The sequence below is a fragment of the Nicotiana attenuata genome, unplaced genomic scaffold, assembly GCF_001879085.1.
Source record: "Nicotiana attenuata strain UT unplaced genomic scaffold, NIATTr2, whole genome shotgun sequence".
Lineage (NCBI taxonomy): Eukaryota > Viridiplantae > Streptophyta > Magnoliopsida > Solanales > Solanaceae > Nicotiana > Nicotiana attenuata.
The window spans coordinates 137,252-152,392 of NW_017672750.1; the positions used below are offsets into that span (position 1 = coordinate 137,252).

Here is a 15,141-nt window from a genome sequence, read left to right on the forward strand (position 1 = left end):
GGCGGAGGGACTAACTGTATGGGTCGAAATCTGACCAAGGGAATCTTGCTCAAAGGTAGATTACTAAGAAACAATAAGGCCGAGGTCATACTCGAGATGGAAGGAACCTATCGGCGAGTCGAATAAGCGGGGTCGAGATTGAATACTCAGGTCGACCATAACGGCTAGTTTTTTAGCAAGATATTTAGGGGAATATTCTCCACATTTGTACTTTATGTTAGGTAAGGGATATGTCCCATGTAAAAATAGAAAGGGAGAGAGAAAGAAAGAGGCAGGTAATATTCTATATGATAAGAACTCTCATAAAAGGTTGACTGGGAAGTAAAATACACATTGTCTTTCCATAAAGATTCTATTTGTTGTTGATCCCACACTTTCTCGCATCAGATCCGAGAAAGCTCTTTATTTACATTTAGTGCCATCTAATGTATTTATTGCTTATCATTACTCCTTTCTTATTCATAGCAATGTCATTTAATATTCATCACATTAAATAGGCTTTAACGCAATCCCACATTATTTGCATAAACACGTTTCGGATCTAGAATTTATTACGCTTAACTAGGATTTACCCATTATCTTCTTGTTTAATTAGTTTAACAAAAGGTTTTATACTTTTTGGTCAAACGAAGATGATGAGTTGTCTCAACTTCCGGAAGCAATAGCCTCAATTAGAATAAATGCTCAAACTATTTATAATGCTTATCAAGCAGCATTAAATCATGCTAGACCAAATGTTCCAACTCCTTCTTCTTCTGATTCTCAATCATCTAAAAGAACTGCGGGAGTAAGAGCATTTAGTGCGTGGATAGGGTTTAGGGGTTCTCAAGGTTCTAGTAGTAATGATTTTTCACAACTAAATGAGCTTGAAGTTTATTTATCGCAGGGAATTGAGGAAGTGAATCCTGACGGCTCCTTTAATCTTTTGCAATGGTGGAAAGACAAAGAAAAATACTTTCCGGTTCTTTCAAGGATGGCCCGAGATATTTTAACAATTCAAGCTTCAACAGTGGCATCGGAGAGCACTTTCAGTCAAGCAAGACTTCAACTTGGTGATTATAGAGCGTCTATGAGGGAGAGCTTGGAAAAATCAGCACTTTTCAGAGATTGGACCCGTTCGGAAAGAAGAAATTTTGGACTTGCTGAATCACAACCAGAGGAAGACGAATCTTACGAAGAAATGCTAGCTGAACTTGCGGAGGATGCTGCTTCGCTCGTAAGCGGCGGTGACCAAGCTACTTTTCCGCCACCACCAATGGAAATTCCTCCAGACCTTGAAGGATTTATGAAGTTTGTAAGAGATACCATGTAACTTGTATGAACAAAAATTAGTATGTATTATGTAACTTGTATTTTGGCATATCTTGATTAGTTTCTTTTTCTTCTCAATGGTGGTATTAGCACCTTATTGTGCTCATTTCATAGGGGGGAGGAAGACTAAGAAAGATATTGCCATTTTTTTTATGCTATAATAAAATTAAAATGCATTGTTTTGAATATCTCTTTATAATATTGTTGTCTTTAAATTTGAATTAAAAAATTTAGGTCACAATTCTATAATAAAATTTACAAGGCATTGCCTTAGATATTTTTTTTAACATCTTTTTGTCTCTAATTTCTATTTAATTTTTTTATAAAAAAATTAGCCGTTGGGCCCACTTAGCCCGCGGGCCCGGCCCGTTTAGCCCGGGACCATGAGTTCGTGGGCCCAGTCCCGGACCGGTTCCTACAAAAAGACCGTTTGGCCCGGGACTGTTAGGCCCGTTAATTTTGGGCCCGGCCCGGTACCGTTTGGACCGGCCCACTTGTCACCGTTATTATACATACATACATACATACATACATACATACATACATACATATTACTTTCACATTTTCTTTAAAAACGATAAATAAAAAATAGGAGGTTAGGTCATGTCTGATTATGACACGTTATTTGACCCAACTTGACATAACTCATCTGGATCCAAGCAAACTTTGGATGGTTTGAATTATGACTCGGTTATTGATTTGAATCGTCGAAATTCGACTGGATCCGCTCAATTGTCTACTTCTAAATAATACTCTCATCGGTCCATAATAAGTGACTTTTTAGCCTTTGGCACATCCCTTAAGAAAATACGAACCTCTAGAGAGAAAAAAGGTGCATTCACTAAATTACCCTTAATTAAAATTTGCATATTCTTGACTCATTGGGATATGTATATAAGGACAAATTTTGGAAAAATAAAATTAATTCCTTCTTGATTTTATAACAACAACAACAACCCAATAAAATATCATAAGTGAGGGTCTGAGGAGGATAGTGTGTACGCGGACCTTACCTCTACCCGAGGGATAAAGAGGCTGTTTCCGAAAGACCCTCGGCTCAAGACTTCTGATTATGTAAATGGACACTTATTTTTAACTAAAATAAAAAGGCTAAAATGTCACTTATTATGGATCGGAGGGAGTAGCACCCTATAAAATGAAGCAAATTAAGAGTAATTAATTCTCTGAATGCTTAATAGTGTCTAACTTAAAAGAAGGAAAGTTAGTTAGAGACGTTATATGGCCTTTTTCACGCACATTCGCTCTCCCCATCACCCGCCATTCTTTTCTGCAATATCCATAATCCAATCTTCACATTAATTTGGTGGTGGAGCTGGCGACCTTGGCCCTGCCTCTGGCGGTGCTGTTTCTGTTCTACTTCTTTTTCTTGATTTGAATATTCGCCTAAACAAGTAAAATAAAATGGCATACAGAAGGAAGCAGGGGATGAGCAGATCATCCACTTTCCAGGAAGAGACCATTTTCCGTTCCCCTGTGGACCCAAAGCCGCAGGGGATCAGCAGATCATCCACATTTCAGGAAGATAGCATTTTTCGTGCTTCCCCTTCTTCTTCGTCTCTCGCAGCTCAGGCTATTGCCGCTCATCGTGATCTATCTCAGGTCCTCCTCTTCTCCTTCTCGATATAGGCGGATCCAGATTTTAAATTTAATGGGTTCAGATTTTTAGCATTGGGTTCAAATCTAATACTTATTGAGATTTTAGTAGAATTTTACAAATAAATTCATACTCCATATCGAAAGTTATGGGTTCAGTTGAACACGTAGCTGAAATGCTACATCCGCTCCTGCTTCTCAACATTCTTTGTTTCCCTATTTGCAGATGGCTGTATACCTCTCAAGCTCCGTTCTTCAAATTTGCTGCATGCATGTCAATTCTTCTCTCTTTTTGCTATATACTATGTCTGATCACTGTTGGAGCAAAAATATTGCTGTATATAGATTTTGATTCCTTATTTTAAAGATTTAATCTTTACCTTCCGATGTTGTATTGAAATTCATATTTTTGGAAGAGAGCAATTTCCGTCATGTTGAATAAATATGATATGCTCTAATTCTTGACATTTAATTACTTGTATACTTGCCATCAAAATCAGGCGGGTAAATTTCATAAATGATCATATAACAATACTTTTTTTCCAACCAAAGTCATATAGTAACTATATTTTCTCACACAAAAATTATAGTGACCGGAAAATACATCTTTTCAATAGTATTTTCTTATTCCACATATTTTTGAATATTTATTCAGTCTAATAAATAATAACCGGTAGTTATATGACCAAACCAGGTTGGTCTTTCCAATGGTTATTCATCACTTACTCCAAGTACAAATGAGGGAGGTGGTTTATGGGGAGTAGTAGCTAGGAAAGGGAAAGAAATTCTTGAAGATGGTAATCAATATGAAGCTCCCAACAGCAGCATCCGAAAAGAAAGCCAGGTGATAATTTATTGCCCTCTCCTTTCTTCTCATAATACATGCACAATTCCTCATTTAAGTGTCTATATATCTGTAGTGGTAGATGACAGTTATTCCTTTTGTATATGATCCGAGCCCTTACCATCGCACAAGTCTTATAACTGACCTGATTGTGTACTACAGTATCAATCGATACAACTTAAACTCTAGTTGGATAAGGTAGTGAACTAACGGTAACAAAGAGGATCATGACTGATAAAGTTGATTTTCACCAGAAAAGATTATAGTTTCTCTAGTTTCCCTCATCAGGTACATGCCCGGCTGCAACATAATTTTTTCTTGACTTTCAGGGAGGAAGTACAATTGCTGAGACGTCGCAAGATCATATGTCAAGTGTACGAAGCTCGTGGCAGATGCAAACGACTCGGCCACAAACACAAACAACTAGTCATGAAGATCAACTAAAGGCTTCTCGCGACGTAAGGTGGCAACTTGCGTGATATATGATGTATTTCTGGTTCATGTATTAAGTATCTGAATGCTATTGAGAATGCTTATAAGTTTTCAACACTAACAAACCGGCCATTTGAGATCTTAAGTGACTGTAGCAACAAAACGAATGTACTTTTGTTTTGACTAGTAGCAGCATGATTTATATTATTTGCATAGTTTTACTATGATGAAAAATCTTGTTACTATCTCCTTGTTGGTGATCAAGTGCATTTTTTGGCCTGTCTATTGCGGTTGCAGGTGGCAATGGCAACTGCAGCAAAAGCCAAACTACTATTACGAGAGTTAAAGACTGTTAAAGCTGATCTTGCATTTGCGAAGCAACGTTGCTCTCAGCTAGAAGAAGAAAATAAAATACTTCGCGAGGCTCGTGAGAAGGGAGATAACCCTGCTGATGATGACATGGTAATTTTTCACCAACTATTACAAATGTTGTTCTGCTTTCACCTTAGTAGGCCTTCATTCTAAGGGGAAAAAAGTATAAAACTTGCAAAATACTAGTGAAATTCAACATGTTAGCACACATGGTATATTAGAAAGCAAGAATATAGTAGAGATTTAAGTTTCTCTTGTATTTTACTAACTAGTCTACTTCAGGTACAGTGTGTCAACAAACCAGACTATTATTTCTGACCACTATATAATCTATAAATCACCTTATTGGATGCCATGTGACCAAGAGGTCACGAGTTCGAGCCGTGAAAACAGCCTCTTGCAGAAATGCAATAGACTCTCGTACTTTGGTCCTTCCCCAAACCCCGCGCATAGCAGGAGCTTAGTGCACCACGCTGCCCTTTACCCTTATGGGATTTGATGTTCATGGCATTTAGCAGACTAAATCTTCTTGATGTTGTTGTTCTAAATCAACTCTAAAGATTGAATTGTTTCCTATTTACTGCAATTATTTCAGATACGGCTTCAACTAGAGACGCTATTAGCAGAGAAGGCTCGTCTAGCACACGAGAATTCAGTGTATGCGCGTGAGAATCTCATCTTAAGAGAGATTGTAGAGTATCACCAACTGACAATGCAGGATGTTGTGTATTTGGATGAAGGCATTGAAGAAGTTACTGAAGTTTCCTCAATACCTGCAGTCTCAAGAATGCTCTCTGCTTCCCCTCCTTTATCCCCTAAATCCATGCATTCACCATCTAGATCCTCCTCTCTCACAAAGGAAACAACTCTTGGTTCCCAAGTAAAACCAAATCATCAACACAATGAAGATTCAGCAAGTTCCTACAGTTCAACTTCAGCTTCCAAGGGGAAAGACTTAGCAAGAAAATGATCAACTCTTGCTGAACTACCAATCTTGATTTTCTGGTTTCATAAATAATTAATTTTTGTCAAGTATTATTCCATTTTTTGTTTGGGATATGGTTGGTATGAAGGTGAACTAAGAGGAATTTTCCAAAGAGGTGTCTTGTATTTGTGGTGCTTCTTTTCTTGATTGGTTCATTCTTTTCTTGTATTAACGGCAATGTTGCGTGGACTCTACAAAACACTGCCGTTTTCGTGTCGGATTCTCCAAAAATATACTACTTTTAAAGGATCCAACATGCGTCTGACGGCATTTTCGGAGAGTCCGAGCAACATAGATTAATGGATGTGTATTATTTGGTTTTTCTGCTCTGCATAGAGAAGCCAGCTCAATCCTCCCTACTTGAATTTGATTGTTGCTTTGCCTCTTTCAATTTGTTCACTCTTTTCATCTTTTCTTATAGATGTTAAATGAAAAGAGCTTAAGGGTGTGTTTGGTACGAAGGTTTTCCAATTTTCTCATGTTTGGTTGGCTTAAATGTTTTGGAAAACATTTTCCTTATTAATTCATTGGAGGAAAATGTTTTCCTTATCAAAAGAAGGGAAAACATTTTCCAAAGCTCCTTCTCAATATTTCTCACCCTCACCAACCCACCCCACTCCCTTTCCAAAAAAAAGCTTTTTTTTTTTTTTTAAATTTCAGTTTTTCCGTTACCTTAAATTTTTTTTTTTTTGCAATTTCAAATTTCTGTTTTTTCATTTTTCTGCACCACCCCCACCCCCGCACAATTTTTTTTTTTTGTAATTTAAATTTTTGTTTTTTTTTCGTTTTACTGCCCCCCCCAGCCCCGACCCCCACCCCCTCCCCCCCGAAAAAATTTAAAATATATTTTTTAGTTTTTAATTTTATTATTTATCAATTTAAAGGCTCAAAGTTTTGTATGAGTTCAGAGGTTTATGTGTTTGGAAGTTTACGGGTTCAAAAATACGCGATTTTTGCGTTAAAAAGTAAAGCATCACATTAGTTTCTTTAGATTGTGTCAATTTTTAGAGACTTCGGGAAGGGGTGGGGGAGGGGGAGGGGGAGGGGTGGGGGGAGGTGGGAGGGGGAGGGATGAAGAGAGTTGCATAAAAAATATTTTCCTAAAAAAAACTATTTTCTACTCTCTAACCAAACAATAGAAAATATTTTCCGGAAAATGTTTTCCACTTACCAACCAAACAAGAGAAAATAAGTGATAAAACCACTCATTTTCCATGAAAACATTTTCTAGGAAAACATTTTCCTTCATACCAAACACACCCTAAGATAATGAAAAATTGTTGTCTCTGACTCAAAAGATAAATGGCTACTACTTATGTTGCCAAAAGTCTTGTCAATGAACTTAAGAAATAAATGGTCTATGAAACCATGGACTCCTAATAAACTAAAATAAGGAAATATATTGTTTAGAATTATCGAACTTACTCAAGGAAACAAAAGTTAGGGAAAACTATATAATTATGTTAACAAGAGATATTATTAGATAGCACGCTGATATAATTCTCTAAATTCAACCATATCTAAAACAATATAACTAACTATAGTGATAAATTATAGGGATAATTTTAAAAATCTCCCTCTAGGTTTCGCTTCGTAACACTAGTCTCCCTTGTGCATTGAATAAAAATCATAGCAAGAATTTTGATGTAGACTCCAGCCACGGCATATTAAGCTTCAACCGCATTATTGTATAAAGCGAGTGCACCAGAAAAGAAATTCAAGTTATTGGGGCATTTCTGCATTGGTTGAGTGGGAACTGGATCGTTTAATCTTGTCTTCTTGAAGAATTACGGATTCCTAAACCTAGTAAGGGAAAGCGATTCTACTCCGATTGCAAACCGGAAAAGAACTTCAAGTTATTGGGGCGTTTCTGCATTGGTTGAGTGGGAACTGGATCGGTTAATCTTGTCTTCTTGAAGAATTACGAATTCCTAAACCTAGTAAGGGAAAGTGATTCTACTCCGATTGCAAACGGATTTAGGAGAGCCTATGTTCCTCTTTACTTTCTTTATTTATTTTCCTTTCTATAAGCAATGGATATGATAATAACCCAGCATCAGCTCAAATAAGAATGAGGGGTAATAATAAAAATGATTTGGCTAGAAATAGATCTCCCATTCGAATAACATTTTATCATCCAAATACAAATGTTGATAACTCAAGTCAAAAGAACACTTTATTTTTTTACTTAAACAAATTTCTTGAAAGAAAGATGCTGTACCAATCAAAAGGCAATACTCCCCAGCAGATCTTCAACTCCTTTGGCCTAGTACAACCTCCTTTCAGTATATTTGGTTGTATTATTATAAGTTTCTTTGTCAACATGACCCTGGAATTGTCGTCGAGAGCCTTGTCTTTCCAGCAAACCAAATAAGCTTCGAGCCACCCAAAACTATGCTTTTCCCATATGCACAAGCTAGTTATCTAGCTTTTAAAAATCTGAACATCATTGGGCACAATAATGCAACTTCTTCATACCATTGTTTAGGAAATGAATTTTTTTTTTTTTTTTTTGATATGTTGATTTAGGGGATAGAAATATACATCTGACAACTTAGCTATTTCATACATTGTACACTTGGTAATTCTGTTGATTAATGGACCGATACAAATATTTTCTCCTCACAAACGTATGAACAATAGCCACTCCTTGTTATGGAACCAGATATAAACAATGGCCTCAGAGACTGTTTACCACCTACTACTTTCTGGAGGCAATAGATCAGATACTGAACTAAGTGTTAATATCGCTTTCCGTGGATGGCTGATCCGCTATAGCTCCTCGTAGTGAAGTTGGCAGCTCTAAAGGGACTCCCGCTCAACGACAGCTATTACTTCAGATTTCAGAATAACTGGAAAAAGAGACTAGTTGAACCATCACCAAATGATTTTAGATCGGCAGGTTTAACTAAAGCCCTGCACAGAGGGCACGTCCTCTCCCTCTCAAACCTGGCACACAAAATAAGTACCATCAAGCCAACTGAAAGATGGTATTACTTAAAACACATTGAGATAACAAGAAATATGTGTTTCCTGATTCTCATTCAATTATGAACTATTCCATGCTTGTTCTCTAGGCATCAAGAGGATGAAGAGGAAACAAGTAATTCTTCGGAATCAGGAGAAAGCATAATTGCACAATATTAATTTGCAAAATGCAGTCTCTGCAGAAAAATGGGTCAAGAGAAAGAGCAAGGAATATGCTACCCTAGTTCATTCTATAAAAGACAACATCCTGTCAAACTAACTTTGATGAGGAAGAACAGACAGAACAACCTCTGGTAAAGACCCTCCTCCATCTCCAATTGTAAGGTTCAGGGTTCAAGTCACAAAAGGAGCAAATTGGGATAGCGCAATTGGACTCCTGGGTTTGGTGGGAGAGGTGGGGTTTCAGGGGACAATGTTTAGCATATCAAGAAAAAAAAAATCATATCAGTATACTTTAGTTGATAAACTGAATCGGAGTCATTTTGCTTGGATCCAAGGAAAAGAGAAAAAATCCTAGCTCTAGGGGTGGAAAATTGTATTCACCAACTCAAGGTGAATAAGCACGAAGAGACTGAAGAAAGGATATCAAATATTCCTTGTGTATGGTTCATGCGTTATTTGCAATCCTATGTAAATGCCTTGTGCTCATTACTTCACAACTACCAGGTGACAATTGAGATAATGAAGATCACTGCATTCTAATAACAGGTTATACATCATGCATGAGCCATGCTCAAAGAGGGTCAAAGCACAAATGGCTGAAGCAAAATGCAGAAAACTGACCATTCAGAAACACAGTCTTCGCAAAATAAGTGTTTACAACGTAGCAAGATTGGCGTATGCATTTTCTCCTGGCAAATAGCGCAGAGATCCCCTGCTGCATTGACCTGCAATTGATCACATCGTCTTAGAGCTTCAGCAAACACTTAAAGCAAACAGTTTGGTTAGTTTCTTGCAAATACTCATCAATAAGTCCTACAGACAAATTTTACAGTGGATGGTTTCTCATCTTATAAAGACCATTACAACTCTGGTAGCTTTTCCCCAACCCAAAACAAATACTTGAATTTTTCCAACACCTCCTTATGCACTCCAGTGGATATCATTTGAAAAGAAACATAGCTTCCGTACAAAAACTACTCTTAACACCTGTGAGCGTATTTTCTTTTTCCTTTTTTTTTTTCTAAAGTTGACACCTTAAAGACCTCTGTAGAGCTCTCCCAAACCATTGTTTGCACAGAATTCAACCCAACTTGCAAAGGCACCAACATCAAGAGATGGATACTTCATTATGATACGTTATTTGATGATTAAAGTATTTTTAAACGTAACAGAAAGAGAAGGACATAATTTCCCACCCAAAACCAATAAAGAGAGGGGTGTGCACACGCTTTCATGAGTTTTGTAGGTGAAAGAGAAAGAAGACAAACGACCAATCAAAATATGGGAAAGATAAACCTGCTGATGTAACATGCTATAGGAAAGTGAAATCCAGAACACGAATTCATAAAAGTTGATCCCAGTGAAAAGGCATATCTTGCTTAACACAATTACCTCATGTAAAATTAGCATGAATTACAACAATAAATAGCAGGTAGCGTAACGGAAAACAGATAAGACACGACAATAAGAAGTGGCATATAGAGACACGACATCCTCATATAACAGATAGAAATCAATGCACCCAAGGCGTGGCCTAGTGGCCAAGGAAGTGGGAGGAGAACCATGAGGTCTCGGGTCCAAATCCCAGTGGAGACAAAAAAACACTAGGAAATCTTCCCATCTGCCTAAGCCTTGGTGGGAAGAGTTACCCTATACTTATGTTGGTGGGAGGCAGCAGGTATCTGACCGAATAGCCGAGGTGCGCGCAAGTTGTCCTAGACTCAACGGTCATCCAAAAAAAGAGATAGAAATCCATGGTGCAATAACATGTCAATTGCATGAGGCAATCGATAAGCTAGAAATTTTACTAAAAAAAGGAAAAGCATATGGATAACATTTTGGTACTCATTTAAATGACAGCGAAAATAAATAATATCTCAATATGTTGGCAAATAACATTTTAAAAGTCTATCAATAATAGTACCAAAATTCATGATTATTTAAGTAGTTAAAGAGTTAGACTTGCTTATTCCAGCCTAAATTTCCACTTTTCCTTTTTACCCTGTGTTGAATAAATTCACTTTTGTAGAAAGAAAACTTTAGTTTCAAAGATTAAATGGAAAAAAAATCGTATTGAGAAGAGTAGAAGCCCGTCTAGGTAAAACAAATAATACTTCGTAAAAGTTATCTACGATTCTCTTACACTCTTCTCAACAATTTTTTCTCCATGTTTATCGTTGAAGCTAAAAGCTAATCCTATATACCACATGCGTCTCCCCACAAGTACTAAAATAGTTCACCTTCTCAACTCTTCTTTTATAACCCCAAAGTCAAATCAAGGAACCAATTTGAAAAGGATGGAAAAGTTCATTTGGGATCTTAAATGATATTACTGATTATGTTTGGTCCTTTTTGTCCAAGTGATTAGTCAAGTCATTTCATAAAAATTTATAAGTCATTTTATATGGTATTAAATAATTAAATTAAACTTTTGTTTTGCTATCAAATGCATTTAATATCTGATGTAGTTAGTTGAGGTGCTAAGCAAATCCTGAAGTCCGTCTCCTATTCACTAACTAGATCTTAGATATAGAGGGCTCAGTTAGTCGTCTATTTTATTTGTTTGTTTGTTTATTTATCTTCAATTTTTTTGTGATAAGTGTTAGCTGTCTAATTATATATGGACTCCACCCCCTTCTTCCTCCCGTTCTCTAACTCTTTTTCTTTTCCTTTCTTGCTAAGGATTCTTTGTGCTCATCTCCTCCTTTGCATCACATAGCATGGGACTCCGATTAAGTGTCAAGAAAGTGAAGGTTTCTTCTTATGATCTTGGTGGGCTTGCCAGCTTATATGCACAAGTGTTGGCTAAACCTGTCCACCAAGGGGCTAGAGCTGATGGACTCATACTGAGTGTCGTACCTGAGATGTGATCTTCAGATCTTCAGGTTGTTACTTCTTTGCCTCAACTATTCAGCCATCCTATGTGGACACAATAATTGTTTATTGATAGTCTCTCTCTTCAAGATAAATATCAAGCACACTCCTCTAAGGGAACTCTCACAGTCGGCACCATAAAACAAGACGCCACTCTTTCTTCAAAGGGAAACATCAACCACAAACCTCAAGGGATTTCTCAAAATATTGATGGATAAAGCAGATGGCTACCAATAAAAATGCTGAAGAGCAAGGCATGAATTGCTTTTGTCACATCCTAGACCAGAGGGGAACCTCTCCAACACCACCACCACCACCAACAACAACAACAACAACAACAAATAAACCAGTGAAATCCCACAAGTGGGGTTTGAGGAAGGTAGTGTATACGTAGACCTTACCCCTACCCCGGGAAGGTAGAGAGGCTCTCCAACACCCAATATGTTAAATTAAAAGATAGCACCATACTAGAGGAAGATTTTTTCCCCCATTCTACTCAAAGTAAAAACTATAGTTCCAGTAGACAGAGCAGCAACGCAATCCTCAAGCATACTCATATGATAAAGGTTCTAATCTGAAACTTATGCCACAGAAAAAATTAATACTTGAATAGGATTGTTAAGACATTTAAACTGACATTCCTCTGAGGCAGGAAAATTTACAAAATCCTCAGGTGATGTTTCTTTCTTTTTTTATTGTTTGTTTGATAAGGCCTCAGGTGATAAGTTTCTATGTCTGGAAGTCCTATGTTTGCAACTATAGAATTCTAAAGTTTGGAATATCGAGTTCTATGTTGCATTATGAGCTTCTCTTGTGTAATTCTTCTTTGTCATGAGCAAAGGAAGAGGAAAACTCTCTTATCAAAAAAGAAAAGGAAACCAACTTACAGCAACGTCACGATACATAACTTCTTCTTTTTTTTGAGAAAGAACTTCAGGATACATACTTATTATCAAAAAGTTAAAAAAAAAAAAAAAAAAAAAAGGAAACCATGTTACCTGTTCAGGGGTCGCATATACTCCATAGTGTATCTCCTTACGTGACAGCGCCTTCAGAGCTGTGAAGAAAGATTGGACCTAAGGAATATGAAGGTAGGATCAGATGAGAATTAGGTTATAGAAATGACAATGCCGACCCTTAAAATTAGAGAGATTAAGATACTGTCTTATCAAGACAGAAAGATTAAGATACCGAAGGGCAAAGAATAAATGGAAGATACTACAGATCGACTGAAAAAAGGTACCTTCTCGACAACAGAAGTCAGCTTGAAAGTTAGATACAGCCCAGTCATTAATGATGAAAAGAGGCTTCCGTATTCCTTGTTCAAAAAGAAACGATACCAAACTGGCGCTGGAAGCAGAGCACGATATAGCAGTACAAGATACTCAACCAAAGTTAGCAATTGACCCTGTGAAGAAAATAACTTCTCAGAAAGCTTCTTTTTCCCCTTTTATACACATGCACATAGGACTGAGCATGAAAGAGATAATGTCTATTCAGAAAATGATAGGGTGGGTAAATCTATCTACATTGCTGTCACCTGCTTGCGGTAGTTCCGGCCCCTGCTATTCTTGTAATACATCAGCAGAAAACATTTGAAGACCATTGCTGCCTGGCGAACCAAAGTATCTGTAAGGAAAGCAAAGCAAAAGAAGTCAACTCTATGATATCATATTAAACTATTCACACATTGAGTCCAAATGCTGACCAAGAAATTCTAATTATGACTACTTCACAAGAACATACCATTCACCATGATTATGAAGATGGCATGCCAAAAAGGAGGTATGGCCTTTGGTGGTAGCATCAACAATGGATACAAAAGATCATCATTTCGGTACCACCAATAAAACCCAATTACATAACTGCTGAACAGAAGACATACACCGAGCAAAACAGAGATTTTCCTCTCGCCCTGGAAGGAAGAAGAAGATCAATAATTTCAATGTTTATTAGTATGAGAAAAGTATCAAGCAGAAAAGGGCAGGAAGACAGATTAATAAGCACATCAGTTCCCTTTTTTTTTTTTTTCTGTTTTTCCCTTGTAGAGGGCTGGTGTTGTGAGGACATTTGCATCACCTTAAGTGCAGTCTGCTTCTTTACAATATCATTTGACTTGAACATGACGGCAGCGATCAAAATTGTAACAAAGAAACCTGCGGGTTCATGCACAAGCAAAGAGCAATCTTGAGAAATACTAACTTATGGAAATTAAAGTAATGCACAGTAACCCTCAAACATGCAAAACAAGAAAATTGATAGCCATCACAACTTTCAACAGAAAACGGCAGAGCATAGATACCGTCACTCACCCCCCCCCCCCAAAAAAAAAGAATTAGCTACCAGAAGAGAGAAAGGACAAGGAAAATGTTGCCAAACACCAGCCCCAAAATAACGGAAAACGCAAAGAAGCATCACTATCTAGACGATACAATTAAAAGTACAAGCAAGAACTGTATGACGGTCAGTTTCTTATGAAAATCACTTAGTTACCATAGAGAGGAAACAACAATATACCTTGCAAATGCTGCCGGATGAAAACAATCAACAAAAGCAAAGAGAACGGAATAATTTGCTCAATCCACCTAGCAGCCTGCTGTATATCATATCTTTGGTAAGAAGACTCCCTATTATTAACACCAGCACCGTCAGCAGCCCCCGTATCTGCGCTTCCATTGACACCATCTCCCGCCCCTCTATCACCCGGTTGACTCTCCAATGCTCCGACTGAAGCTGCAGACCCCGACCTTGAAATTGGCCTCCCGAAACCTTCATTTTGCCCATCCACCTCCCTCACTGGTCCAACACCAGCAGTCCCAACTCTATCATGCTCCTGCTCGCCCGCACCAATAATCCTAATTGAAACTTCACCAGAACCACCAGCAGCAGAAGCTGGTGATGATGCCCCAGCGTTATCATCATCCACACGGGACTGAAAATGATCGCGGACCCCACTGTTTATCAAACTATCGGATTCTGAATGATTTGACCTTGTCCTTAAAATTCCAGAATATTCCAATAATGTTGATAATGGCGCACGAAATAAATTCGAAGCAGATAATTGCACTCCTCCATGTCTTCTAGAATTACTACCAATATTGCTAATACTCGATGAAGAAACACCTCTGTGTGCGTCCGAATTTGTACCGGACGCTTCCATCCGCATCGCCCTAACCCTAGACCCAACCCTAATTCATAGATAAAAATTTCACATTCATAAGCTCCAATTAAACAAAAAATAACAATAATAAAAGCTAAAAAAAATAAATAAACAATCATCATCCTATACTAAATAACAGTTCTTTTTGTCGTATTACATAACGTGAAAAGCTCACCTTCGATATGGAAACGCCGTGGAAGAACCTATACGATCAAACAGAGAATGAATCCTTCACAGAAATGAAAATTTACAAACCCTAATAACTTGATTAATACAATATTGATAGTATATGGATCAGTCAACGCGGCGAATCAACAGTGTCTCTGAAAAATCAAAGATGAAAAAGTAATGAATTATCGCATTGAAAATGCAATGAGGCGATGATAATGAGAGCGAAGG

General features: G+C 37.5%; 2 protein-coding genes across 2 annotated transcripts; one reads left to right on the forward strand and one right to left on the reverse strand.

Annotated features, from left to right (window-relative positions):
• The first annotated feature begins 2,569 nt into the window (after nt 1–2,569).
• On the forward strand, nt 2,570–5,943 carry LOC109214365. The gene is made up of 5 exons (XM_019378274.1): nt 2,570–2,931; nt 3,620–3,769; nt 4,099–4,227; nt 4,499–4,663; nt 5,169–5,943. Exons 1-5 carry the CDS (start codon nt 2,734–2,736, stop codon nt 5,541–5,543), a joined length of 1,017 nt encoding a protein of 338 aa, XP_019233819.1. The 5' UTR covers nt 2,570–2,733; the 3' UTR covers nt 5,544–5,943.
• A 1,694-nt stretch (nt 5,944–7,637) lies between these two features.
• LOC109214367 (RING finger and transmembrane domain-containing protein 1) lies at nt 7,638–15,135 on the reverse strand. Its single transcript, XM_019378275.1, has 9 exons — nt 14,918–15,135; nt 14,100–14,770; nt 13,662–13,738; nt 13,329–13,497; nt 13,123–13,211; nt 12,826–12,990; nt 12,581–12,658; nt 9,330–9,433; nt 7,638–8,507 (listed from the first exon to the last, which is right to left on the reverse strand). Exons 2-9 carry the CDS (start codon nt 14,746–14,748, stop codon nt 8,402–8,404), a joined length of 1,437 nt encoding a protein of 478 aa, XP_019233820.1. The 5' UTR covers nt 14,749–14,770; nt 14,918–15,135; the 3' UTR covers nt 7,638–8,401.
• Between the last annotated feature and the right edge of the window lie 6 nt (nt 15,136–15,141).